Source organism: Anomaloglossus baeobatrachus, chromosome 6 (genome assembly GCF_048569485.1).
Source record: "Anomaloglossus baeobatrachus isolate aAnoBae1 chromosome 6, aAnoBae1.hap1, whole genome shotgun sequence".
NCBI classification, from domain to species: Eukaryota; Metazoa; Chordata; class Amphibia; order Anura; family Aromobatidae; genus Anomaloglossus; species Anomaloglossus baeobatrachus.
In genome coordinates, this window is record NC_134358.1 from 42834618 (window position 1) to 42862598 (window position 27981).

A 27981-nucleotide genomic window follows, 5' to 3' on the forward strand; every position below is an offset into this window, starting at 1 on the left:
ATGTCCATGATTTCACTGCAACCACAGATCTGCCAAAGATTTATCTCTGTGTGTGACAGGGCCTTTAGTTTACACTGATGACAATTCAGAGAGAAGTAGTTAAAGAGGGAGGGTCTGCAGCACAGAGGATAAGCAAGATGCTGCCGAGAAATTTAGGTTTATCAGTGTAAGAATAGAACTGTCCCTTTACCTATCTAAAGCTACAAGCACAAAAGGAGACATAAGAAAACACGTAAAGGTCCAAAAAGGAAACAGTTATGTTAGGCTTATTCTTTAGATTAACAATCAGTACTGATTTACTGTACATTATGAAAAAATAATGTGATTGTGGGAATAACACTGTAATTCTGCGTGTAGTCAGCTCCCCTTAGTGGTGGCTCCAGGTAGCTGCTTTATCCTGTAATACAGATGTAATTCAGAGCAGGACAACCTCCTACTAATTATACCTTATAGCAGTCACCATTATACAGTAGCTGGTGCCTTTGCTTACAGTACTAGGAAAATGAACTATTTTAACATTATATAATGATTGCATCCATGAGAGGTATATACTGTATATCATGGTGATTGCACCTGAAGAAGATGCCGTGTGCACATACCCACTGAGCAGAAAATCTTCAAATCCTCTTCCAAGTTTCAAAACTAAAAGTGAAAAACTTTGCATTTTTGCTTCAAAAACTTAGTAAAAAGAGTCTGTGTGCACATAGGCTAAGGATGTTTTTTTTTAATTAGTGCTGAATCCTGTCTAACCTTTAAATGTGTGATGTTTTGTCTCACGACAGGTGTGTCTGATAAAAAAGGTTAGGTTCCCGTAAAATTAAAGTCATTTTGCCAATGCTGATGGGCGCAGACATGAATTAGCCATTTTGCTGCACTAAGTATCTTCAGTTGTGTTTTAAGCCCGCTTTACACGCTACAAGATATCTTACGATGTGTCGGCGGGGTCACGTCGTAAGTGACGCACATCCGGCATTGTAAGTTACATTGTAGTGTGTGACAGGTACGTGCGATTGCGATTGAACGAAAAACCGTTCATCGCACGCACGTCGTTCATTCCTGATGAATTGAACGTCAGGTTGTTCATCGTACCCGGGGTAGCACACATCTCAGTGTGTGACACCTGGGAACGATGAACAGATGTTACCTGCGTCCTGCGGCTCCCGGCCCACAATGCGGAAGGAAGGAGGTGGGCGGGATGTTTACGTCCCGCTCAGCTCCGCCCCTCCGCTTCTATTGGCCAGCTGCCGTGTGACATCGATGTGATGCCAAACGTCCCTCCCACTCCAGGAAGTGGATGTTCGCCACCCATATCGAGGTCGTATGGACGGGTAAGTACGTGTGACGGGGGTTAATCGTATGTGCGGCACGTTCAACAAGTTGAACGTGCTGCACATACGATGGGGGCGTTGCAAATCGCATACGATATCGTATGCGAAATTGCAACGTGTAAAGCAGGCTTTAGGTTGAATGATTCATTTTAACTCAATTTATATATTTTTTTTCTTAAAGGGACATGTTATGGCTTCTGATGAAAAGTTATCTTGGATACAGTCTCAATACACCAAGTACATCCCTCTCTTAAAAAGATCAAAAGATGACATTGCCAAACCAGGTAATGGATGTGCGGCTCGCATTGTGCCTAGTGCCATTATGGTGGATTTCATACATGCATTTTTTTTTTTTAGCCTAAACCTGCAGTAGATCCAATAAATGAATTATAAAATTAGCATTTCTACATTTTCTTTGTTCACAGTTAATATAAAATATATAAAAAATTGCACCGTGTGAACAAGGCTTTGAGTCATCCAATCACTTTCCATTCTTATTGAACATACCACTAGCAGCAGACAGGAGAGGGCCTCCGTGCAACAACAATATATGGGCCCTTTTAACTCCAATATTTCATCATAATGCGCAATTCCACCTCTTTCGGAGGTAGAAATGAGCCCCATTACCTCTTGGGCACCTCTGCGGATGCACATGTTGCACCAATCATATGTCCACCCATAGTATTTACCAATGTGGCTAAAAGTAAGGGGTACTTTGCACGTTGCGACATCGCTACTGCGATGTCGTCGGGGTCAAATCGAAAGTGACGCACATCCGGCGCCAGTAACGACGCCGCAACGTGTAAAGCCTAGATGCACCGATAAACAATCGCAAAAGCGTCGTAAATCGGTGATCTGTGTAGTGTCGGTCATTTTCATAATTTCGCTGCAGCGACGGTACGATGTTGTTCCTCGTTCCTGCGGCACCACACATCGCTGTGTGTGAAGCCGCATGAGCGAGGAACATCTACCTGCCTCCACCGGCTATGCGGAAGGAAGAAGGTGGGTGGGATGTTTATGTCCCGCTCATCTCCGCCCCTCCGCTTCTATTGGCCGCCTGCCGTGTGACGTAGCTGTGACGCCGCACGACCCGCCCCCTTAGGAAGCAGGCGGGTCGCCGACCAGAGCGACGTCGTAGGGCAGGTAAGTGCGTGTGAAGCTGCCGTAGCGATAATGTTCGCTACGGCAGCTATCACAATATATCGCATCTGCGACGGGGGCAGGTACTATCGCGCTCGGTATCGCTATCATCGGCTAGCGATGTCGCAGCGTGTAAAGTACCCCTTAGTGCCTGAATAATTGTGATCTAATTCTGAGTGATGATCAGTGCCTAAATAATCAATACCTGACAAATAACACACATGCCCAAACAGCTACATAAATGCACCTACCAAGATAAAAAGTGGGCAACATATAGCTCACTTGGTGTATTACAACTAGCATGAACAAGAAAAGCTGGAGTACATTACAGCCGCATTCAGACATCCATTTTTTTCACGTATGTATTTCATTTGTGTTTTCCCCATCTAAGGCCTCCTTCACACATCCGTGTCTCCAGTGCGTGTGATGTCTGTTTTCACACGTACCGGAGACACTGACACACATAGACCCATTAAAATAAATAGGTCTGCGCACACGTGCGTGTTTTCACATGGACCGTGTGTCCGTGCGGAGCATACATGTGTTCGTGTGCTCCACGCATACACGTCTGTTTTTCTCCGGCAGCACAGGTGTCACACGGACCGCACAGATGTGATCCGTGTGACATTAATGTGACATGTACCGGAGAAAACCACATTTCTGTGAAATAAAATCAATTTCTACACTTTCTGCCGCTGCTGTCACTTGCTTCTGACCCTCGCTCATTATGCTCATTGCATATTCACTGCACCAAGGAACGGAAGCAGCAGCAGCAGGGAGTCAGCAGGGCCAGAGACCGCAGAGGGGAAGACATCAGCACCACGGATAGCAGCGCCAGGGACAGGTGAGCATAAAGTTCCTGTTCTCCGTGTATTATTTCGGATAGCACACGGAGAACACTCATGTGCCAAAATCACAGCACACGGAGGGCCATAGACACATTTTACATGTCCATGCAAAACGTGTGTGGTTTTTCACAGATGTGTGAAAGAGGCCTAAAGCATGTACCCATTATAGCCTATGGGACTGTTAACATGCCCGTGTTTTCTTGCAGACCAATTATCCACAAAAATGAAAAGACGGCGATATAGTTGTTTTTCATTAGAGATGGGCGGACCCTGTAAAAGTCTGCATTTGCACGGTTTCAAAAGTATCCAGGTGCCGGGGAATTCTGGCTATTGATCCAGGTCCATCACTTGGGTAATACAAAAAAAACAAAAGGAAAAAGAAAGAAATAATAAAGCAAGCAGCGCTTCATACTTACCGAGACTCCAGAACGCTGGAACTGCTCCGACGGCCGCATATTGACTTCCGATGCCTCTCATTAGGCTTATGCATATGCACTGCTTTCCTCGCCCATCGGAGCCTGTGATTGTTTGCAGTCAGGCGAAGCCCCCATGCTGACTGACAGCATGTCTGACTTCCAATCACAAACCCGGTCTGTGTGTCTAGAGCATACAGTAAAAATTAATACATTTTAAAAAAAAAATTGGCATAGGGTCCCCCCATATTATGATACAGCACAGAAAAACCATACTGCTGCAGCCCCTAGCCCTGTGCTTATCTTGGATGTGAATCAAAATAAGAGGAACCGCATGCGACCTTTTTAAAAAATTATTTAAATAAATAATTTTGAAAAAACAGCGTACGGTTCCCCCCAATTTTGATACCCAGCCATGATAAAGCCCGACAGCTAGGGGCTGGTATTCTCAGGCTGGGGAGACCCATGGTTATTGGGAGCCTCCCAGACTAAAAATACCAGACTGCAGCCACTCAAGATTGCTGCATCCATTAGATGCAAACAATCACAGCACTTTACTTGACTCTTCCCGATGGCCCTGGTGCAGTGGCAGTTGGGGTAATAAGGGGTGAATCGCAGCCCACAGCTGCCCCTAAGCCCTAGAGTAGTATTGGCAGGCATCTGAGACCCCCTATTACTAATCCATAAGTGGAAGTAAATAAACAAAAACACTGAAAAAATCTTTTATGTGAAACAAAAAAAATACCCTCTTTCACCACATTATTAACCCCCAAAACACCCCTCCAGGTCCGACGTAATCCAAATGAGGTCCCACAATGATTCTAGAGCTCTGCTACATTACTGAAAGCACAGCGCGCGATCATGGAACATGACCGAATGCTGTGAGGTTCAGGCAGAGACTAAGCCGCAATGAGCGGTAACGTCACTCAGCTTAGTTGGGGTCACAGATGGAGGTTCCCACAGTCCTCCACCTATGATTGCAGGTAATTTGACCCCCAGGTGACCTCAATGAACTCTCACTGAGTTCACATATCTGCATCTCCTGGCAGAAAACTGCGTTTTTTTGCCAAGAGATGCAGATTTGCTGCTGAAATTTTTACACCATATTCATGTACCCAATCTACACCTCCTGGCAAAAAAACGCATCAAACCTGCATGCAACTTATATGGGACCGGCTTCCCGCCAGATATCGGGGAACAATTCCGGTCCGGAACCGGATTTTTTATTTTTTTTTTAAATCCGGCTAGGTCCACTGTTTCCTGTTATCTGTAAGTCTGTTAATCCATTAAAGTGAATGAAACAGTGAAAAAAAAACAAATAACTCTTGGATGGCGAAGGCGGGGAGACAGATGCCAGGCACAGATTGGTCGCCGGGCACGGATTGGTCGCAGGGGCTCATGTGTCATAACAATGTCACGTGGGCCCCGGGAACGAGGCTTTAGACAGCTGGAACCGCGCCGGAGAGTATAGACTTCCTTATTTTTATGAGGGCAAACAAGGGGCATCAGAAGGAGTTGTCCAAGTATTGGATAACCCCTTTAACAATACTGAATTATTCCTATATTCTAATTTCTGTTTTATTTGTCCTGTTTTCCTGTATCTCTATGCACTGAAGGCAAGAAACTCATTTTTATTACTGCAGCCTAAAATAACACTCCCTTTTTACCTCCTGAATTTAGGTCGCACTTCTTCCGAAACCTATTCGGGCTTGGAGGACAAATGTGACGACATCCGTGAGGAGTCCGTTCATCTTCCAGAAGAAGTGACCAATTTCAAGTCTCAGTTCACCATTTTAAAATATTTCATACATCTCAGCAAGAATGAAGGAGAGCAGGTATTCCCGTCTTAGGTTACAATCGGCTTCATGTATGAAACACAGGGCAGCACTTATTACACACCTACAAGATAGGTGATGCATCTTGTCCAAAAGTCGAGGTGTGAATAAAGCCGTAGTGACCATGTACGACCACTGCTTCATGTACTGTCTATACTCCTCACCTCCACAGTCACACAGGATGAACACCCACATTTTTTAGTGTAAAGGCCCCATCACACACAAGGAGATCGCTAACAAGATCGTTGCTGCGTCTGTTGCGGGCGGGGAGGATGCCACCGCTGCGCGCTCGCTAATGCTCAGGTCCGGCGCTGCTGTGGCTGCTGCTCGGTGGCTCGAGCGGTGGGCCGGATCCGGGGACTCGAGCGGTGCTCCTCGCCCGTGAGTGAAAGGGGTGGTTGGTTTGGGGGATTTGGTCCTTGACGCCACCCAGGGGTTGTGGTGAAGATGGGCACCACCGCTGCTGGTGACGGGGATCCCGGGAGCGATGGTAGGGAGCAGCTGGGATGTTGTTTTCCCCCTCCGTGGGTAGGGGTCGGTGGTCCTGGGGCCCGGTGATGTGACGGGGAGGCTGGGTTGGTGAGGTGCAGGGTTGCAGGGACAGCGCGGTGCGGTGCCGGATGGCACGGGTGTACTCACTCAGTAAGAGATGCACAAAGTCCTCGGTAAACCAAACGGCTGCATGGACGGGTCCCGCAGCCAGCTGCAGTGTCTCTCCCCGGACAGGTGATGGCGGCTGTCTTTCCCTGCACCTTGATGTACTTAGTTGACTACTATGGATCCCCAACGGTAGTCCGCTCCCCGGTGTATAGATGCCGGAGGAGCCCGTTTGCCCGCAGGCGCTGGCCCTTGGGTCTCTAGCCTTAGGCGGTAGCTGTATACCCTCACGGTGTGGGCGGTTGCCTTCTATCGGGTCTTTGGCTGCTAGGAAACCCCTGGGGTTCCGGTCACACTCGGATTTGACTATTGTCGGCGGCTCCAAGCCTGGTCGGGGTCCGATGGCCCTGCCTGTGTGTGCTGGCTTCACTTCGCTCCCCGGTCGGTACCGGCGGGCCGACGCCCGACCCCAGTCCTACGGTTCCGCGTTGCTTCACCACTCCTGCAGACGGCCACCACCGTCTGCCAACCTTGCTGTCAGTGCCTGGGCCACAACCCAGACACTCAAGTGCCTGCTCCTCTCACTTCAAACTCCTAAACTGTTCTCCCACTTTTCCCGCCTCCAGGCCTGTGAACTCCTCGGTGGGTGGGCCAACCGCTTGGCTCCGCCCCACCTGGTGTGGACATCAGACTCTGGAGGGAGGCAACAAGGGTTTTTGTTTGGCTGGTGTCACTGTCTAATGGGGGTGGGGGGTGTTTGAGTGTTATCTGTGACGACCTGGCTAGTCCAGGGCGCCACATTCCCCCTTGGTGAAATGCAGACCGTCCGCGGGCTGCCCGTCCATCACCGGTTTTATTTTTTTTTTAAACTGTAAAACATAAATAACATGTAAACATTTCAAACATATAAGCATTTTCTTTGTCGCTCCTTCTTGGGAGACCCAGACAATTGGTGTATAGCTATGCCTCCGGAGGCCACACAAAGTATTACACTAAAAGTGTAAAGCCCCTCCCCTTCAGCCTATACACCCCCCGTGCTGCCACGGGCTCATCAGTTTTTATGCTTTGTGCGAAGGAGGTCAGACATCCACGCATAGCTCCACAGCTTAGTCAGCAGCAGCTGCTGACTATGTCGGATGGAAGAAAAGAGGGCCCATAACAGGGCCCCCAGCATGCTCCCTTCTCACCCCACTCTTGTCGGCGGTGTTGTTAAGGTTGAGGTATCCATTGCGGGTACGGAGGCTGGAGCCCACATGCTGCTTTCCTTCCCCATCCCTCAATTAGGGCTCTGGGTGAAGTGGGATCCTTTCGGTCTCCAGGCACAGGAGACCGTGCTCCATCCACAGCTCCTGAGGACCCTGCTGGATAGGAGCCGAGTATCGTTCAGGGACATGGCCCTGCTACTTTGAGGTACTCTGTGTCCCCGTGGGGACCGCGCACAGCAACACTCCAGCATTGCTGGGTGTGCTAGTGCACCGGGGACCGCGGCGCTGACTGCGTTTGTGCCATTACACACTTCAGCGTCGCTGAGTGTGTTCGTGTAGGGGGACTGCCGCGCTGACCGCCGCTGCCATGGTTATCACTGCGGCGCGGCTGGGACTGTTAGTGCGCCGGGGACTTCCGCGCCGACCGCGCTTATACGGCGGCCGCGCTTATAACTCGAGTCCCCGGCTTTTGCGGCCTAGTCTCGTTTTTCTTCCCGCCCCCAGCCCTGCCAATCAGGGGAAGGGCGGGACGCTGTACAGGACGGCAGCACTGAGGGCTGGAGCATGCTTTGCATACTCCACCCCCCTCACTCTGCACAGTGGGGCACCAGTTCCCGCACTTTTCTGGGTCACGCCCACGGCTCCCTCCTCTCCTCAGGACGCTGGCAGCCATTCCTCTCAGCTCTGCTAACGCTGGAGAGGAGAGACAAGCTCAGGGAGACCCAGGCAGGATTTCTGGTGCCCACACAACCGCTTTGCGCAGGCGGTAAGCAGCACCTGTGGTGCTGGCCCCACTAGTGCAGAAGTGTACTTATAGATTATATGATTATAGACTATACTTTACACTGTATGGTGCACTGTTGATTTTTGTCTATATACCCTCCTGTATTGCTCAGAGGAGACAACAGCATGTCGTCCACAAATAGCAAGGGTGCCAAAGCACAGACTTACTATGCTGCCTGTGCAGCATGTACGGCTATACTGCCGGCAGGTTCCACTGACCCTCATTGTGTGCAATGCTCGGCCCCTGTGGCACTTTCTCAGCCGGAGCCTCTGCTAGGGGTGGCCCAGGGAGAACCACCTGTTAACACTGTCCAGGTGACAGGGACGGAGTTTGCAGTTTTTACTGAAAGACTTTCTGAGACTATGGCTAAGATACTAGAAGCCTTGCAGTCCAGGCCGGCATCTCAAGCCAGGGGCACTGTGGAATCATTGCCCCCTGGTCCCCCTCAGTTGGAACAGCAATGTCCTCCCGGGGTGTCTCATGGATCCCAGGGTGAGGTCTCTGACACGGACCGCAGCCCCAGACCGATTAAGCGAGCTCGCTATGATATCCCCTCGACATCATCACAATGTTCAGGGTCTCAGCGAGAGGACTCTCTGTATGATGAAGCGGAGCTAGCTGATCAGGATTCTGATCCTGAAGCCGCTCTCAACCTTGATACTCCTGATGGGGACGCCATAGTGAATGATCTTATTGCGTCCATCAATGAAATGTTGGATATTTCTCCCTCAGCTCCTCCAGTGGAGGAGTCAGCTTCTCAGCAGGAGAAATTCCGTTTCAGGTTTCCCAAGCGTACAAAGAGTATGTTTCTGGACCACTCTGACTTCAGAGAGGCAGTCCAGAAACACCGAGCTTGTCCAGATAAGCGTTTTTCCAAGCGCCTTAAGGATACACGTTACCCTTTCCCCCCTGACGTGGTCAAGGGCTGGACTCAGTGTCCCAAGGTGGATCCTCCAATCTCCAGACTGGCGGCTAGATCCATAGTTGCAGTGGAAGATGGAGCTTCACTCAAGGATGCCACTGACAGACAGATGGAGCTCTGGTTGAAATCCATCTATGAAGCTATCGGCGCGTCTTTTGCTCCAGCATTCGCAGCCGTATGGGTACTCCAAGCTATCTCAGCTGGTCAGCCGCAAATTGACGCACTCACACGTACGTCTGCGCCGCAGGTGGCGTCCATAACCTCTCAAACGTCGGCATTTGCGTCCTACGCTATTAATGCTGTCCTGGACTCTGCGAGCCGTACGGCGGTTGCAGCCGACGATTCGGTGGCAATACGCAGGGCCTTGTGGCTGCGGGAATGGAAGGCAGATTCGGCTTCCAAAAAGTGCTTAACTGGATTGCCATTTTCTGGCGACCGTTTGTTTGGTGAGAGATTGGATGAAATCATCAAACAATCCAAGGGAAAGGAAACATCCTTACCCCAGGCCAAACCAAAAACACCCCAACAGAGGAGGGGACAGTCGAGGTTTCGGTCCTTTCGGAGTGCGGGCAGGTCCCAATTCTCCTCGTCCAAAAGGCCGCAGAAGTATCAGAGGAACTCCGACGCATGGCGGTCTAAATCACGTCCTAAGAAGACCGCCGGAGGTGCCGCTACTAAGGCGGCTTCCTCATGACTTACGGCCTCCTCACACCGCATCCTCGGTCGGTGGCAGGCTCTCCCGCTTTTGCGACACCTGGCTGCCACAAGTAAAAGACCGTTGGGTGAGGGACATTTTGTCTCACGGTTACAGGATAGAGTTCAGCTCTCGTCCTCCGACTCGATTCTTTAGAACATCTCCGCCTCCCGAGCGAGCCGCGGCTCTTCTGCAGGCGGTGGGCATTCTGAAGGCAGAAGGAGTGGTGGTCCCGGTTCCTCTTCAGCAACAGGGTCACGGTTTCTACTCAAACCTGTCTGTGGTTTCAAAGAAGGACGGGTCCTTCCGTCCTGTTTTGGACCTAAAACTGCTCAACAAACACGTAAGGACCAGGCGGTTCCGGATGGAATCCCTCCGCTCCGTCATCGCCTCAATGTCCCAAGGAGATTTCCTAGCATCGATCGATATCAAGGATGCTTATCTCCACGTACCAATTGCTCCAGAGCATCAGCGCTTCTTGCGCTTCGCCATAGGAGACGAACACCTTCAGTTCGCGGCACTGCCGTTCGGCCTGGCGACAGCCCCAAGGGTTTTCACCAAGGTCATGGCTACAGTAGTTGCGGTCCTCCACTCTCAGGGTCACTCGGTGATACCTTACTTAGACGATCTGCTGGTCAAGGCACCCTCTCAAGAGGCATGCCAACACAGCCTCAACGTTACTCTGGAGATTCTCCAGAGTTTCGGGTGGATCATCAATTTTCCAAAGTCAAATCTGACACCGGTCCAATCGCTGACATATCTTGGCATGGAGTTTCATACTCTTCCAGCGATAGTGAAGCTTCCGCTGGACAAACAGCGTTCACTACAGACAGGGGTGCAATCTCTCCTTCAAGGTCGGTCACACCCCTTGAGGCGCCTCATGCACTTCCTGGGGAAGATGGTGGCAGCAATGGAAGCAGTCCCTTTCGCGCAGTTTCACCTGCGTCCACTTCAATGGGACATCCTACGCAAGTGGGACAGGATGCCGACGTCCCTAGACAGGAACGTCTCCCTCTCTCAGGCAACCAAAGCTTCCATTCGGTGGTGGCTTCTTCCCACCTCATTATCGAAGGGGAAATCCTTCCTACCCCCATCCTGGGCGGTAGTCACGACGGACGCGAGTCTGTCAGGGTGGGGAGCAGTTTTTCTCCACCACAGGGCTCAGGGTACGTGGACTCAGCAAGAGTCCTCACTTCAGATCAATGTTCTGGAGATCAGGGCAGTGTATCTTGCCCTAAAAGCGTTCCAGCAGTGGCTGTAAGGCAAGCAGATCCGAATTCAGTCGGACAACTCCACAGCGGTGGCTTACATCAACCACCAAGGTGGGACACGCAGTCGGCAAGCCTTCCAGGAAGTCCGGCGGATTCTGCTGTGGGTGGAAGCCACAGCATCCACCATATCCGCAGTTCACATCCCGGGCGTAGAAAACTGGGAAGCAGACTTTCTCAGTCGCCAGGGCATGGACGCAGGGGAATGGTCCCTTCACCCGGACGTGTTTCAGGAGATCTGTTGCCGCTGGGGGATGCCGGACGTCGACCTAATGGCGTCACGGCTCAACAACAAGGTCCCAACATTCATGGCTCGATCTCAAGATCACAGAGCTCTGGCGGCAGACGCCTTAGTTCAGGATTGGTCGCAGTTTCGGCTTCCTTATGTGTTTCCTCCTCTGGCACTGTTGCCCAGAGTGTTACGCAAGATCAGGGCCGACTGCCGCCGCGTCATCCTCGTCGCTCCAGACTGGCCGAGGAGGTCGTGGTACCCGGATCTGTGGCATCTCACGGTCGGCCAACCGTGGGCACTGCCAGACCGACCAGATTTGCTGTCTCAAGGGCCGTTTTTCCATCTGAATTCTGCGGCCCTCAACCTGACTGTGTGGCCATTGAGTCCTGGATCCTAGCGTCTTCAGGATTATCTCAAGAGGTCATTGCCACTATGAGACAGGCTAGGAAACCAACGTCCGCCAAGATCTACCACAGGACGTGGAAAATATTCCTGTCGTGGTGCTCTGCTCAGGGGTTTTCTCCCTGGCCATTTGCCTTGCCCACTTTTCATCTCAATCAGGACATCTCCTTACCCTCGTTTTGTCCTCATCCAGTTCACCAATGTGAAAAGGATTTGCACTTGTTAGATCTGGTGAGAGCACTCAGACTCTACATTTCTCGTACGGCGCCCCTGCGCCGCTCGGATGCACTCTTTGTCCTTGTCGCTGGCCAGCGTAAAGGGACACAAGCTTCCAAGTCAACCCTGGCTCGGTGGATCAAGGAACCAATTCTCGAAGCTTACCGTTCCTCGGGGCTTCCGGTTCCCTCAGGGCTGAAGGCCCATTCTACCAGGGCCGTGGGAGCGTCCTGGGCCTGGCGACACCAGGCTACGGCTCAGCAGGTGTGTCAGGCAGCTACCTGGTCGAGCCTGCACACTTTCACGAAACACTATCAGGTGCATACCTATGCTTCGGCAGATGCCAGCCTAGGTAGGCGAGTCCTTCAGGCGGCAGTTGCCCACCTGTAGGACGGAGCCGTTACGGCTCTATTATGAGGTATTATTTACCCACCCAGGGACTGCTTTTGGACGTCCCAATTGTCTGGGTCTCCCAAGAAGGAGCGACAAAGAAGAAGGGAATTTTGTTTACTTACCGTAAATTCCTTTTCTTCTAGCTCCAATTGGGAGACCCAGCACCCGCCCCTGTTTTTGTGTACACATGTTGTTCATGTTAAATGGTTTCAGTTCTCCGATATTCCTTCGGATTGAATTTACTTTAAACCAGTTTATAATTTTTTCCTCCTTCGGGCTTTTGCACCAAAACTGATGAGCCCGTGGCAGCACGGGGGGTGTATAGGCTGAAGGGGAGGGGCTTTACACTTTTAGTGTAATACTTTGTGTGGCCTCCGGAGGCATAGCTATACACCAATTGTCTGGGTCTCCCAATTGGAGCTAGAAGAAAAGGAATTTACGGTAAGTAAACAAAATTCCCTTCTTTGTTAGGTCACTTAAACGTTGCATATATAAAAACATTTTTAATACTGACGGACGGACGGATGTCTTCCGCTCTCCCACCCAAGCAACCTAGCCCTGATGCTGCCCCTAAGAAGTGGTCAGCACCCCTTGACCCCAGTCCAGGTTCAGGCTGCCTGAGCGGGAACGGGTACGGTTACTCGCACCCGGCTATCACTTCAGGGGACCCCACGTCCAGGGGGACCCCTGACCCCTCTGATGATAGCCTGACCCTTATCGCAGCCAATGGACTTCCGCTAACCCAGGTGGGCTACAAGCAAGTGACCCTGACTGTGGGACGTGCGGAGTTAAAGAATCAAGGGATGATTGTGGTAGTGAATGAACCCAGTGATCACACCCCGAAAGTAATCTTGGGGACCAACGTGATGGAGCATTGTATGAGTGAGGTGCTGAATCGGTTGCAGCAGTTGGCCACCACAGCAGGAGGGGGCCGGCAGAGGGCTGTGCAGCGTGAGATCCGGGCCCTTCTGTATCGGCAGCAAGTGAGCTCGACTGGCGGAGAGATTGGTGGAGTGAGGGTGATGGATGTGGCCCCCTTAGTAGTGCCACCCCGAAGTGAAATGATGATCTGGTGCAGGGCAGCAGTAGGCCCCCAGGGGCGTGACTACCCGGCGATGGTGGAGCCCACGCCTTTTGAACACTGGCCCACGGTGATGGCGGCCAGAGGGGTGGTTGACGTTAAAAAGGGGAGAGTGCCTGTAAGAGTGCTGAATTGTGGAGAGGAGGACGTCGGGCTCCCCCGTTACGCTACCCTCGCCAAGTTGCTCACCTTAGACCCTCACACCATTCACGAAGCTGTCCCTCAAACCTCGGCATCCCCTGCCAGTAACCATACACCCTCTTCACAGTTAGAGGGGTGGTGCCAGGAACTACACGTAGGTACTGAAACCACACCCACGCATCACAAAGACGGGGTATACAGGGTAGTGCGAGAGTATGAGCAGGTTTTCAGCAAGCACCCATTAGATTTCGAGAGGATTAAGGGGATTCAACACCATATCCCCACAGGCCTACACCCACCCATTAAAGAGAGGTATAGGCCCATTCCGCCAGCACACTATCAATGCGCTAAAGCCATGTTGAGGAACATGAAGGAGGCGGGGGTCATTCGGGATAGTTGTAGTCCCTGGGCAGCCCCACTGATGCTGGTAAAGAAGAAGGACGGCACCATGAGAATGTGTGTGGACTACCGGAAGATCAACCAGATCACGCATAAAGATGCCTACCCTCTACCCCGTATCGAAGAGTCGCTAGCTGCACTGAGAACTGCTAACTTCTTCTCTACCCTCGACCTCACTAGCGGGTACTGGCAGGTAGCGGTCACGCCAGAGGACCATGAGAAGACGGCATTCGCCACTCCCATGGATCTCGCCAGCGATCCCGTTTTGTGTGACACCTACCAGCGATCAGGCCCCTGCTGTGAGATCGCTAGTCGTTGCCGAATAGTCTGGACCATTTTCTTCAAAGGTGATGTCCTGCTGGGCAGGACGCATGGCTGTGTGTGACGCCGACCAACAACCTCCTATAGAGGTCGCTCATCGTTATACCGGTCATCGATCGTTACTGCGTCGTGGGTAAGGTCTGACTGTGTGACATCTCACCAGCGACCTCCCAGCGATCCTTATCAGGTCACATCGTTTTCGGGATCGCTGGTAAGTCATTAAATGTGACGGGGGGGGGGGGGGGGTTTAAGTTGAAGATCCTCAACACAGTGTTTACATTTCTCAAGTTTCTGATTGTTTGCACAATTCTTTGTGTTTCGAGATTGCACATGAACTGCAATATGTGTTGTCAGTGATTTTTCACAAACTGATTGAATTGGATGGGTGGTTTTGATCTGTGACTCGGATCAAAAAAGGACAGTTCATCGTTCACAGACATTTGATCAGCTAAATCAACTATAATGGATACTTGATCATCCTGTGCTGATCCTGAGGTACCTCCTGTATTATACTCCAGAGCTGCACTCACTATTCTGCTGGTGCAGTCACTGTGTACATACATTACTGATCCTGAGTTACATCCTGTATTACTCCAGAGCTGCACTCACTATTCTGCTGGTGCAGTTATTGTGTACATACATTACATTACTTATCCTGTACTGATCCTAAGTTACCTCCTGTATTATACTCCAGAGCTGCACTCACTATTCTGCTGGTGCAGTCACTGTGTACATACATTACTGATCCTGAGTTACATCCTGTATTACTCCAGAGCTGCACTCACTATTCTGCTGGTGCAGTTATTGTGTACATACATTACATTACTGATCCTGTACTGATCAAGAGTTACATCCTGTATTATACTTCAGAGCTGCACTCACTATTCTGCTGGTGGAGTAATGAACACAATTTCTAGAATGCTAACCAGCAGCACAATCTTGGAGCAAACCTTGACCTGGTTGGGAATACTTGATACTGGTAGAATTGTGAATGTAGCTCTGAGGTATAATACATGCTGTATATAAACCAGCAGTTCGTGAACAAAGTGAAAAGAAGGATTTTTGTGTACTCACCGTAAAATCTCTTTCTCTGAGTCTTCATTGGGGGACACAGGACCATGGGTTATGCTGCTGTCACTAGGAGGCTGACACTAAGTAAACAGAAAAAGTTAGCTCCTCCCCAGCAGTATAACCCCTGAGCCGGAGGCGGGCTCAATCAGTTTAGTGCACAAGCAGTAGGAGGAGAACCAAACAATCCTGAATAAAACAAGGTAAGAAACTATGACGATCATTTGTGTGACCAGTGACCTGGGAAAACAGGCACTGGGGCAACAGGCATGTCCTATATAACAAAAAACACAAGCAGGGTGGGTGCTGTGTCCCCCAATGAAGACTCAGAGAAAGAGATTTTACGGTGAGTACACAAAAATCCTTCTTTCTCTATCGTTTCATTGGGGGACACAGGACCATGGGACGTCCAAAAGCAGTCCCTGGGTGGGAAGAAAAACCATCACCGGAGTGGGCTTGACCCAGACCTACAAGCGCCTAATGTTGCAACAGGTGTGCCAATGCCACCCGCAAACCCTACGCCAAGACTGGCCTCTGCCAAGCTCGGGTGTGAACCTGGTAGAAAATAGTCAAGGTATGCCAGCTAGAGCGGGTGGCGGACCAGGGGACCTGGTCGATCTACGACTGGAGTCCAATCGTTCGAGGGTGCCCCCTTGCCCGGTAGACCGCGGCGGAAGTCCGTCCTTCATGCGATAGTCTACACATATGGAGGAAAGGATCCATGTGAAATTCTGGCCCTTGGCGCCGGCACACGCTTCTTGGGCAAGGGTGAAAGAATGTATTGACGATCGGCGTAACCGAAAGATGGTGTCCTGCAGACACGAAAAACTGAGGGATCGCACTAGCCCTGGAACGAACTATGCCCCTTTGTGGCTGAGAGAGGAGCCTAGAGCCGAAAGACCGAAACCCAAAGTCCTCTGCTGGAAGGAACAGCGAGGTGTCTTGGACAGAAACGAAAGGTTCTGGCTGGAGCCCCCCCTTGTCCTGTTGGCGGAGCCGGAAAATGGGGAAAAAACGACGAGAGGGCTGACCGCCCTGATGCCGTCTGTAACAACCCGATGGCCATGAGGAGCCCACCTATCAAAACAGGTGGTAGCAGGGAAAAAAGGGGAACCTTGAGCGAACCCATCACTGGATTCAGGTCCCACATTTCTAGTGAACGATGAAATAAAATCTTCAAGGAAACTTGATTCCCGGCCCTCTTCAATATCTACCATCATCTTGCCCACCGTCCTGACGAGCCAGCATCCGGGATCCCCTGATGAGGCTATGTAACTTGGGACTTCTGAGCCCTGGTAGAATAGAGGGGCCCCGACACGGAAGAATTTTGCGGTCTGGAAGGGGCCACGGGGCATTTGCGAGGAGATGAGTAAAATATGTGAAACTATGCTCGCCTGGGTCACTCCCGATCTATCGCTTGCCTTGGTCCATCTTGAGAACCCTTGAGATCATAGGAAGCCGCGGGCAGATGCACGAGAGCCTGAACAGGCTACACGACCGGACTAGGGCGTCGACATCTAGTCCGGAGCAGGTGCATACTCTAAGCACCCTTGACAGAGACTTGGATCGGAAGGCAAAAAATGGTCCACGACCAGAGGTCTTCCTTCGCCAGCGATCTGGCTGGTGATTTCCGCGTTGGAGCCCTTTACCTACGGGAGGTCCATCCTACCGCGGACATCGGCCGTCCAAACGTCCCCGCTAGGGATGTGCTGCCGAGATTAGCGAGTGAAGGGACCCGTCCCAGAGCAAGATCTTCTTGGCCTCTTCCCTTGCCATGACACTCACTGCATCTTCCTGGTGGATGATGTAATCACCGCTGTGGCATGGTCCGACTGGAACCTGGCTGGGTCACCGCGACCTAGAGAAGAAATTGTAACTGGGCTAACCAGCTGCCTCTGAAGTCCGGAATGTTGAAGGAGAGACGACGCTCTAGGAGTGTCCCTCGGGACCCTGCCGAGGAATGGTGGGATAGCATACCCTAGCACGGGAGGCTGGTGACGGTTGATAATAAGCTCCAGGGGAGGAAAGGAAGCTTTCCAGGGATGGTTGCGAAGACTGGTCCGCTAGGAGGGGATTGACGGGTCACCCGCGAAGACGGAACCTTCCTGTCTCCGTTCCTCAGCGTGCTCCATTGGAGAGTCCGGGATGAAATCTGGTATGTGCACCGGCGCTACCACCGCCACAGGCTGTGAAGGAGCCAAAAAACCGAAGGGAAGAAACGGGCACGGGAGGCAAAAAGCACGTGGGGCTCTGTGTCAGGAGTGAAAAAAAAAAAAAAAAAAAAAAAAACTACTCCTGCTTGAGAAGTAGCCACCCTTGAACGGCTCGAATACTGTGCCTGAGGGATGATGGACCGGACCGGGCCCGGTCTGGGAGGACTCCTTCCGGTAGCTCAGCTACCATAGTAGCAAGGAAGGGGTAGCTTCCTAGAGGGTGAAGATGGTCTGAGCCTCAAGGCGATGGTTCTTGAATGGAGACTCTGGGCCTCCCGGCCGTTTCTGGGCGGAGAAAGCCTAGCAGCTCTGCAGAGTAGAATACGTAGGGACAGTGATCCCTGTAAGCGTTTTTAGAAAGGCTGGAAAGGACCGCAGCCATGCCAGGCGGAGATGGCTGTTGTAGGGATAAAGGCTTTCAGACGGGTTTGCGTGAGGGAACGAAACCTGGTGCATCAGGGCCGATGCCGGGAAGGGGATATACCCTTCTCTTACGTAGCCTAGGGGGGAGAGTAGCCTACCCTGACGTAGCCTAGGGATAAACTAGACTCGACCTATCTCCGAAAGGGCGTTCCCGAAGTCGGAAAAAAAGTCAGGGACTTCCTAGATGTCGAATCTGCGGTCCTGATCCCGAGTCAGAGGTCTCGATGGTGGGAACACTGATGCTAGAGGTTCAGGCCGGGTAGTGGGCAGACATCAGCTTTGTGAAAAGAGGGTACTCACTCAAGAGGAGACCCAGCCCTGGGTCGGCATAGGTGAGACGTGGCCCGCTGCGTATGGTGTCCGGGAAATCCCTGCGGAGCGGCACGATAGTGACGAAAAGCCCGGAGGAACCCAGGCGGGTCGCATAAAGGGTAGCGTGCCGCTTCCTTTCTGAGCCCCCTTCGAGAAGGGGCAAGACAAATAAACGGACTTACCACTGGGAAAAATCACGTCCGGGGATTATCCATGATCACGTAGTCACCGTGCCAACTGGCTGTCCACTGAAAACAACCGTAGTGGCCCCCACCTTGCTTCCTGCAAAGAGGCATGCCCCCTTTCTCCAGAGCCCTTTGGGGGGATGAAATGACAATAACACGACTTACCACTGGTAAACGCCGTGTCTGGTTGCCGTCTGTGATCATTAGCGACTCCAGTATAGTGTGCCCCTTCTCTTCCGAAATCGCCTTGGAGAAGGGAAAAAAGACAATGACAAGACTTACTGCTGGTCAACTCCGTGTCCGGTAGCTGTCTGTGAGCCCGTGGTAACTCAGCGAGCTCTGGATGCCGTCTGATCACATCAGGGACTGCTTCAAATGTCTTAAGGGAGACCTGCGTGCACGGAGAGAAGAGGGCTGTCCGCAGCCTTACGGCTTGACTCACCATTTTTAGCAGGCTATTCGTCATGCGCCAAGACATCTAGGTCCTGCTCGGAATCCAGCAGAGGTGGAAGCCTGGGCCATCACCCGAGATGTCGGAAGACTGCCAGAGGAAGGTCAGTCTGGACCTGGGGGATACGTGGAAACTGGGGAGCCACAAGGACGAGACCTGGTCCACTTCCAGCATAGAAGGAAAAAGACCCTGGTACGGGACTCCCCTCCACGAGGGGATTGCGCCAGTCCTATGGATGGTATGACCGAGCATCGGCCGTAGACGCGGCGCATGCGCACGAACCCGAGGGACGTAGCGAGGGGAGTTGTGGCCTGAGACAGGGCGTTACAAGCCGGCAGGGGTCAAAGCAATCTGACATCTTCTTGAAACTAACTCACAAAAGGGGGGACCGAGTCTTGGGCTTACCAGCCCAAAATCACTAAAAAGTCGAGCTGGAAAAACGCCATGTACTAAAAACGTGAAAGAAAAAACAAGTGCCCGCATAAGCAATGTAGGAGTCAATGTATGCAAGATCATGCACGTATCTATAATAAAAATCGATCCAATATAAAAAATATACACTACCAAAAAAGTGTGTTCTGTTTTTCCCATAATCTTTTTTTTTTTTTTAAATAAAATGAACACCGAGGGAGCGGGAAAAAAATATCCCACACCCCCCTGATGATGCCTGGGGCAGCGCAGGAGGCGGGCCTGGGACGCCGAGGACCAGGCCGAAGCCGGGGGCTAAATTTTTACGCTGCCTCGCGGCCGAGGCAGCGCCGGCGTCCCCGGCCGCGAGGCGGCGGCGTCGCGGCCTAGGACGCCGAGAACCCGGCCGAAGCCGGGAGCTAAATTATGACGCCGCCTCGCGGCCGAGGCAGCGCCGGCGGCCCCGGCCGCGAGGCGGCGGCGTCGCGGCCTAGGACGCCGAGGACCAGGCCGAAGCCGGGGACTAAATTTTGACGCTGCCTCGCGGCCGAGGCAGCGCCGGCGGCCCCGGCCGCGAGGCGGCGGCGTCGCGGCCTAGGACGCCGAGGACCAGGCCGAAGCCGGGGACTAAATTTTTGACGCCGCCTCGCGGCCGAGGCAGCGCCGGCGGCCCTGGCCGCGAGGCGGCGGCGTCGCGGCCTAGGACGCCGAGGACCAGGCCGAAGCCGGGGGCTAAATTGTGACGCCGCCTCGCGGCCGAGGCAGCGCCGGCGGCCCCGGCCGCGAGGCGGCAGCGTCGCGGCCTAGGACGCCGAGGACCAGGCCGAAGCCGGGGGCTAAATTTTGACGCTGCCTCGCGGCCGAGGCAGCGCCGGCGGCCCCGGCCGCGAGGCGGCGGCGTCGCGGCCTAGGACGCCGAGGACCCGGCCGAAGCCGGGGGCTAAATTATGACGCTGCCGGCGCGCGGTGCCGGCGGATCCGGCCGCGAGGCGGCGGCGTCGCGGCCTAGAACGCCGGGGGCCCGGCCGACGCCGGGGGCTAAAGTATGACGCTGCCGCGCGGGCAGAGGCAGCGCCGGCGGATCCGGCAGCAAAGCGGCGGCGGCGCAGCCTGGGACGCCCAGTACCAAGCAGAAGCCGGGGAGCGGGGGTGCCCGGCGACTAGGCCCAGACCGGGGCCTAACATTTGTACAGCCGCCCGAGGGGGAGAAGGTAGGAGATGGTGTCCTACCTGATCCTCGGCGCGCTCCAGAGTGCAGGTTGAGACTCTGCACATGCTCCTGTGTGCTCCGCTCGCAGAAGGGATGGCTACGGGCACCAGGGAAACGGCTGAAGAAGGCAGGGAGGTGGACCTGGTGGGGGATAGAAACCCCTAAAAACGTAGCAGCGCTGCGGGCCCCATCCAGATTGAGACGCGCTGTGGTCCAGTCCCTATTTGCCTAGCCCCTTGCGCCCTTTGGGGTGATACCGCAGAGCGGATAGGGGTGCCCAGGAAGATTCTGCCCCGCACGAACACACCAGGGATTGGTACCGCGGGAATGGACGGGGGCGAGGGCCCGAAGACTCAAACCTCTGCGACCCTAGGGAGTGGTACCCACCGGGCTGCGAGAGCTGAGGAAGATAAGTACGATACCTGCAGAAACAGAAAAGTACCACAGATGAGAGCGACGAGCGTCGCCGAGAAAAAATGAAAAAAATACGCAAAAAATCAAGTGGCTGAAGGGGGCCCAGTCGGCCCACATCAGCCTCCTACGACACTAAGCAAAAAACTGATTGAACCCGCCTCCGGCTCAGGGGTTATACTGCTGGGGAGGAGCTAACTTTTTCTGTTTACTTAGTGTCAGCCTCCTAGTGACAGCAGCATAACCCATGGTCCTGTGTCCCCCAATGAAACGATAGAGAAATATGTTTTGTTTTTTTTTCTTCTCTGTATATTTGACTTTGTTGAATATCATATGTTACTTTGCAGATCGACTTTCAGACAATTGACAATCTTCTCGCCCAAGGCTCCAGTATAAATGAAGTGGACAGGCATGGTCAGACGGTGATGCATGAGGTGAGTAGACCTTTATTGCCTCTGTAACAATGGACGCTCGTGGCTGCCGAGGTGACGCCTTGTGTTTCCTATCTAGGTATCTAAAAGCTGGCACATCGAAGTTGCACAGTTCCTGATCAAAAGACATGCGGATATAAATAAAGCCGATCATTACGGAGTGACGCCGCTGCACGTGGCAGCTGCTATGGATTACCCTGACATGGTCAGCTTTTTATTAAAGCAAGGAGGTGAGAAAATCTATTACTACTAGTCATCCATAAATCTGCTACCATGGCACATGACATTATGGTCATACAATAAATATAATGCATTATGCAATAAATGGATGCGTATATGAATTATTCATAGTATAATACAAAAGGCATGTAAATAATGACAGGTCACCGCACATAAATGAGTGCTAGGATTGGTTGTTGGGGGAGGGGGGTTTGCATTTTTTTTTCATTTATGTCGGCTTTTGGCTGAACTATGTATTGCTATACACTGGTATATGTTAGACCCGCAACACACATCCGTTTTTTTTGTACGTGTGCGGTACGTATTTGCACGTACCGGAGACACGTACACACGGAGACCCATGTTATTCAATGGTAGATGGCACACGCACGTAAAATCGCCCGGAACGTGTGTCCGTGTCGTAAGTACATGTGTGCGCTTTTCTACACGGACGACATGTCCGTTTTTTGCCGGCAACACGCAGGCACGGACCTGCTTTAGTCTATGGGTCCTTACCTGCACGGACCGCACACGGAGTATGTCCGTGTTCAGCACGTATCGTCCGTGTCCGTTTTTCATCACAAAATTTGAAACACTTGTTTCCAATCTATCAGGTCATTTGAAAGCAAACAACAACACCAGGATCTCATGATGAATGATTAAAATCGTTAATTTGGTAAAAATGCGGGCCTTTAAAAACGGACAGCACACGGACAGCACAAGTACGTATTTTATGTCAAAACGGACATTCCACACGCACACACGGCTCACATACGCCATCACACGGATGCCATACGTACCGGAGAAACGCCCCAAAAAAACGGAACACGAACCCGAAAAACGGACCGTATCATACGGACGTTTTTTTTGCGGAAGTGTGTTTTAGGCCTTAGAGCTATGATTCGGGAAAGGAAGAATGGGACATGAATAGTATGCCTGGCCTATCTGTAAACCGAAATGGCTGAAAGAGCTCACCGATACCAGTGCATCCTGTATTAGGAGCCACTGGGGTAATAAATCCATTCATGACATTCCTTCCACCTAAATCTTCCCCCATCATGTGGGAGTGATATTGAGAAGTGGAAACAACTGCAACAACTCAGCCAAGAAGTGGAGACCCCTGTCACGGGTGGGCTAGGCTAGCTGGGAGACCTGAACTGGCCCTAAGGCGGGCTTTACACGTTGCGACATCGGTAACGATATATCGTTGGGGTGGCGTCGTTAGTGACGCACATTCGGCGCCATTACCGACATCGCAGCGTGTAAACCCTAGGAGCGACGATCACCGATCGCAAAAACGTCAAAAGTCGTTGATCGGTGACACGTCGCTCCTTTCCATAATATCGTTACTGCTGCAGGTACGATGTTGTTTGTCGTTCCTGCAGCATCACACATCGCTGTGTGTGAAACCGCAGGAACGACAAACATCTCCTTACCTGCGTCCACCGGCAATGCGGAAGGGAGAAGGTGGGCGGGATGTTACGTCTGCTCATTTCCGCCCCTCCGCTTCTATTTGCCGGCCACTTAGTGACGTCGCGGTGACGCCGAACGCACCTCCCCCTTGAGGGAGGGATTGTTCGGCAGTCACCGCGACGTCGCTGACAAGGTATGTGCGTGTGAAGCTGCCGTAGCGATAATGTTCAATACGGCAGCTATCTCCAGATATCGTATGTACGACGAGGGCGACAGACTCTGGGACCGCGATTTCCAAATGAAATGCAAAATTTACTTTTCATCTGAAAACAACACCTTGAACTACTTCATTGATTACAGGTTAACGAGGGAGACGCCTTCAGAGTTAATTGCAGCCCTTAGAGTCCCTTGTCCAATTACTTTTGGTCCCTTGAAAAAGAGAAGGCTATGCATTACAGAGCTATGATTCCTAAACCCTTTCTCCGATTTGGATGTGAAAACTCTCATATTGCAGCTGGGAGTGTGCACTTTCAGCCCATATTATATATATAATTGTATTTCTGAACATGTTTTTGTAAACAGCTAAAATAACAAAACTTGTGTCACTGTCCAAATATTTCTGGACCTAACTGTATATATATAATTGCTTTATTTTATCTGTCTCTCTGTCTTGCTCCAAAATGACGTCATTACAGTGACAACAGTCGCATTGGCCGCTCGGCTCGGCCCGACCACGCCTCCGCACACTGTGCCCGCTCGGCCACGCCCCCCGCACACTGTGCCCGCGCGGCCACGCCCCCGCACACTGTGCCCGCTCGGCCACGCCCCCACACACTTTGCCCACTCGGCCACGCCCCCCGCACACATTGGGCACCTATACACCTCCTCCCAGGACTACTCCACCTATTAGACACCTCCCCCAGGACTACTCCACCTATTAGACACCTCCTCCCCAGGACTACTCCTCCTATTATACTCCTCTCCCCCCAGGACTACTCCTCCTATTATCCTCCTCTCCCCCCAGGACTACTCCTCCTATTATACTCCTCTCCCCCCAGGACTACTCCTCCTATTATCCTCCTCTCTCCCCAGGACTACTCCTCCTATTATACTCCTCTCCCCCGAGGACTACTCCTATTATACTCCTCTCTCCCCAGGACTACTCCTCCTATTATACTCCTCTCTCCCCAGGACTACTCCTCCTATTATACTCCTCTCTCCCCAGGACTACTCCTTCTATTATCCTCCTCTCTCCCCAGGACTACTCCTCCTATTATCCTCCTCTCCCCCCAGGACTACTCCTCCTATTATACTCCTCTCTCCCCAGGACTACTCCTCCTATTATACTCCTCTCTCCCAAGGACTACTCCTCCTATTATCCTCCTCTCTCCCCAGGACTGCTCCTCCTATTATACTCCTCTCTCCCCAGGACTACTCCTCCTATTATACTCCTCTCTCCCCAGGACTACTCCTTCTATTATCCTCCTCTCTCCCCAGGACTACTCCTCCTATTATCCTCCTCTCCCCCCAGGACTACTCCTCCTATTATACTCCTCTCTCCCCAGGACTACTCCTCCTATTATACTCCTCTCTCCCAAGGACTACTCCTCCTATTATCCTCCTCTCTCCCCAGGACTACTCCTCCTATTACACTCCTCTCTCCCCAGGACTACTCCTCCTATTATACTCCTCTCTCCCCAGGACTACTCCTCCTATTATCCTCCTCTCTCCCAAGGACTACTCCTCCTATTATCCTCCTCTCCCCCCAGAACTACTCCTCCTATTATCCTCCTCTCTCCCCAGAACTACTCCTCCTATTATCCTCCTCTCTCCCCAGGACTACTCCTCCTATTATACTCCTCTCTCCCCAGGACTACTCCTCCTATTATACTCCTCTCTTCCCAGGACTACTCCTCCTATTATCCTCCTCTCTCCCCAGGACTACTCCTCCTATTATACTCCTCTCTCCCAAGGACTACTCCTCCTATTATCCTCCTCTCTCCCCAGGACTACTCCTCCTATTACACTCCTCTCTCCCCAGGACTACTCCTCCTATTATCCTCCTCTCTCCCCAGGACTACTCCTCCTATTATACTCCTCTCTCCCAAGGACTACTCCTCCTATTATACTCCTCTCTCCCCAGGACTACTCCTCCTATTATCCTCCTCTCTCCCCAGGACTACTCCTCCTATTACACTCCTCTCTCCCCAGGACTACTCCTCCTATTATACTCCTCTCTCCCCAGGACTACTCCTCCTATTATACTCCTCTCTCCCAAGGACTACTCCTCCTATTATACTCCTCTCTCCCCAGGACTACTCCTCCTATTATACTCCTCTCTCCCAAGGACTACTCCTCCTATTATACTCCTCTCGCCCAAGGACTACTCCTCCTATTATCCTCCTCTCTCCCCAGGACTACTCCTCCTATTATACTCCTCTCTCCCCAGGACTACTCCTACTATTATCCTCCTCTCTCCCCAGGACTACTCCTCCTATTATACTCCTCTATCCCCAGGACTACTCCTCCTATTATACTCCTCTCTCCCCAGGACTACTCCTTCTATTATCCGGCTCTCTCCCCAGGACTACTCCTCCTATTATACTCCTCTCTCCCCAGAACTACTCCTCCTATTATCCTGCTCTCTCCCCAGGACTACTCCTCCTATTATACTCCTCTCTCCCCAGGACTACTCCTCCTATTATCCTCCTCTCTCCCCAGGACTACTTCTATTATCCTCCTCTCTCCCCAGGACTACTCCTCCTATTATACTCCTCTCTCCCAAGGACTACTCCTCCTATTATACTCCTCTCTCCCCAGGACTACTCCTACTATTATCCTCCTCTCTCCCCAGGACTACTCCTCCTATTATACTCCTCTATCCCCAGGACTACTCCTCCTATTATACTCCTCTCTCCCCAGGACTACTCCTCCTATTATCCTCCTCTCTCCCCAGGACTACTCCTCCTATTATACTCCTCTCTCCCCAGGACTACTACTCCTATTACACTCCTCTCTCCCCAGGACTACTACTCCTATTATACTCCTCTCTCCCCAGGACTACTCCTCCAAAAAACACACACACACTGCACAAAACATAGCTCCCCCCAAAACACACACCCACACAAACCACGCAACACACACAGCACCACACACACACACAACACTGCAGACACACAGCGCTCCACAAACAACGCAACACACACAACGCAACACACAAACAACACCGCTCTCACCCCCCCATCACCCAGAACATTTACAGCGCCCGCCATTACACAAACACTTGGCAACTACACCCAACAACATCTATATATATAACAAAAACCATACATTAACTACGCAATTAATTCTAGAATACCCGATGCGTTAGAATCGGGCCACCATCTAGTATAATATATAGGAATAGATCCCTCTGTGTGTAATGACTATATAAAATATATAGGAATAGATCCCTCTGTGTGTAATGACTCTATATAATATATATAGGAATAGATCCCTCTGTGTGTAATGACTCTATATAATATAGAGGAATAGATCCCTCTGTGTGTAATGACTCTATATAATATATAGGACTAGATCCCTCTGTGTGTAATGATTCTATATAATATATAGCAATAGATCACTGTGCGTAATGACTCTATATAATATATAGGAATAGATCCCTCTGTGTGTAATGACTCTATATAATATATAGGAATAGATCCCTCTGTGTGTAATGACTCTATATAATATATAGGAATAGATCCCTCTGTGTGTAATGACTCTATATAATATATAGGAATAGATCCCTCTGTGTGTAATGATTCTATATAATATATAGGAATAGATCACTCTGTGCGTAATGAGTCTATATAATATATAGGAATAGATCCCTCTGTGTGTAATGACTCTATATTATATATAGGAATAGATCCCTCTGTGTGTAATGACTCTATATAATAGGAATAGATCCCTCTGTGTGTAATGAGTCTATATAATATATAGGAATAGATCCCTCTGTGTGTAATGACTCTATATAATATATAGGAATAGATCCCTCTGTGTGTAATGACTATATAATAGGAATAGATCCCTCTGTGTGTAATGACTCTATATAATATATAGGAATAGATCCCTCTGTGTATAATGACTCTATCTATATATATAATTGCTTTATTCTATCTGTCTGTCTGTCTTGCTCCAAAATGACGTCATTACAGTGACAACCGTCGCATTGGCCGCTCGGCTCGGCCCGACCACGCCCCCGCACACTGTGCCCGCTCGGCCACGCCCCCCCACACACTGTGCCCGCTCGGCCACGCCCCCGCACACTGTGCCCGCTCGGCCACGCCCCCACACACTTTGCCCACTCGGCCACGCCCCCCGCACACATTGGGCACCTATACACCTCCTCCCAGGACTACTCCACTTATTAGACACCTCCCCCCAGGACTACTCCACCTATTAGACACCTCCCCCCAGGATTACTCCACCTATTAGACACCTCCTCCCCAGGACTACTCCTCCTATTATCCTCCTCTCCCCCCAGGACTACTCCTATTATACTCCTCTCCCCCCAGGACTACTCCTCCTATTATCCTCCTCTCCCCCCCAGGACTACTCCTCCTATTATACTCCTCTCCCCCCAGGACTACTCCTCCTATTATCCTCCTCTCTCCCCAGGACTACTCCTCCTATTATACTCCTCTCCCCCGAGGACTACTCCTATTATACTCCTCTCTCCCCAGGACTACTCCTATTATACTCCTCTCTCCCCAGGACTACTCCTCCTATTATACTCCTCTCTCCCCAGGACTACTCCTTCTATTATACTCCTCTCTCCCCAGGACTACTCCTCCTATTATACTCCTCTCTCCCCAGGACTACTCCTCCTATTATACTCCTCTCTCCCCAGGACTACTCCTCCTATTACACTCCTCTCTCCCCAGGACTACTCCTCCTATTATACTCCTCTCTCCCCAGGACTACTCCTCCTATTATACTCCTCTCCCCCAGGACTACTCCTCCTATTATACTCC

At 51.5% G+C, this 27981-nt stretch overlaps 1 protein-coding gene across 5 annotated transcripts in view; it reads left to right on the top strand.

Annotated features, from left to right (window-relative positions):
- Positions 1–27981, top strand: part of LOC142317006 (uncharacterized) — a 378054-nt gene that overhangs the window by 124944 nt on the left and 225129 nt on the right. For all 5 annotated transcript variants that reach the window (XR_012754656.1, XM_075352880.1, XM_075352879.1 and 2 more), the window contains exons 6-9: positions 1510–1612; positions 5410–5564; positions 21248–21334; positions 21411–21561. Coding sequence is in view for 4 of the 5 variants with exons in the window: in XM_075352880.1 (XP_075208995.1) it covers positions 1510–1612; positions 5410–5564; positions 21248–21334; positions 21411–21561 (496 nt within the window). In the remaining variant the exon portion in view is untranslated. The remainder of the gene's footprint in view (positions 1–1509; positions 1613–5409; positions 5565–21247; positions 21335–21410; positions 21562–27981) is intronic.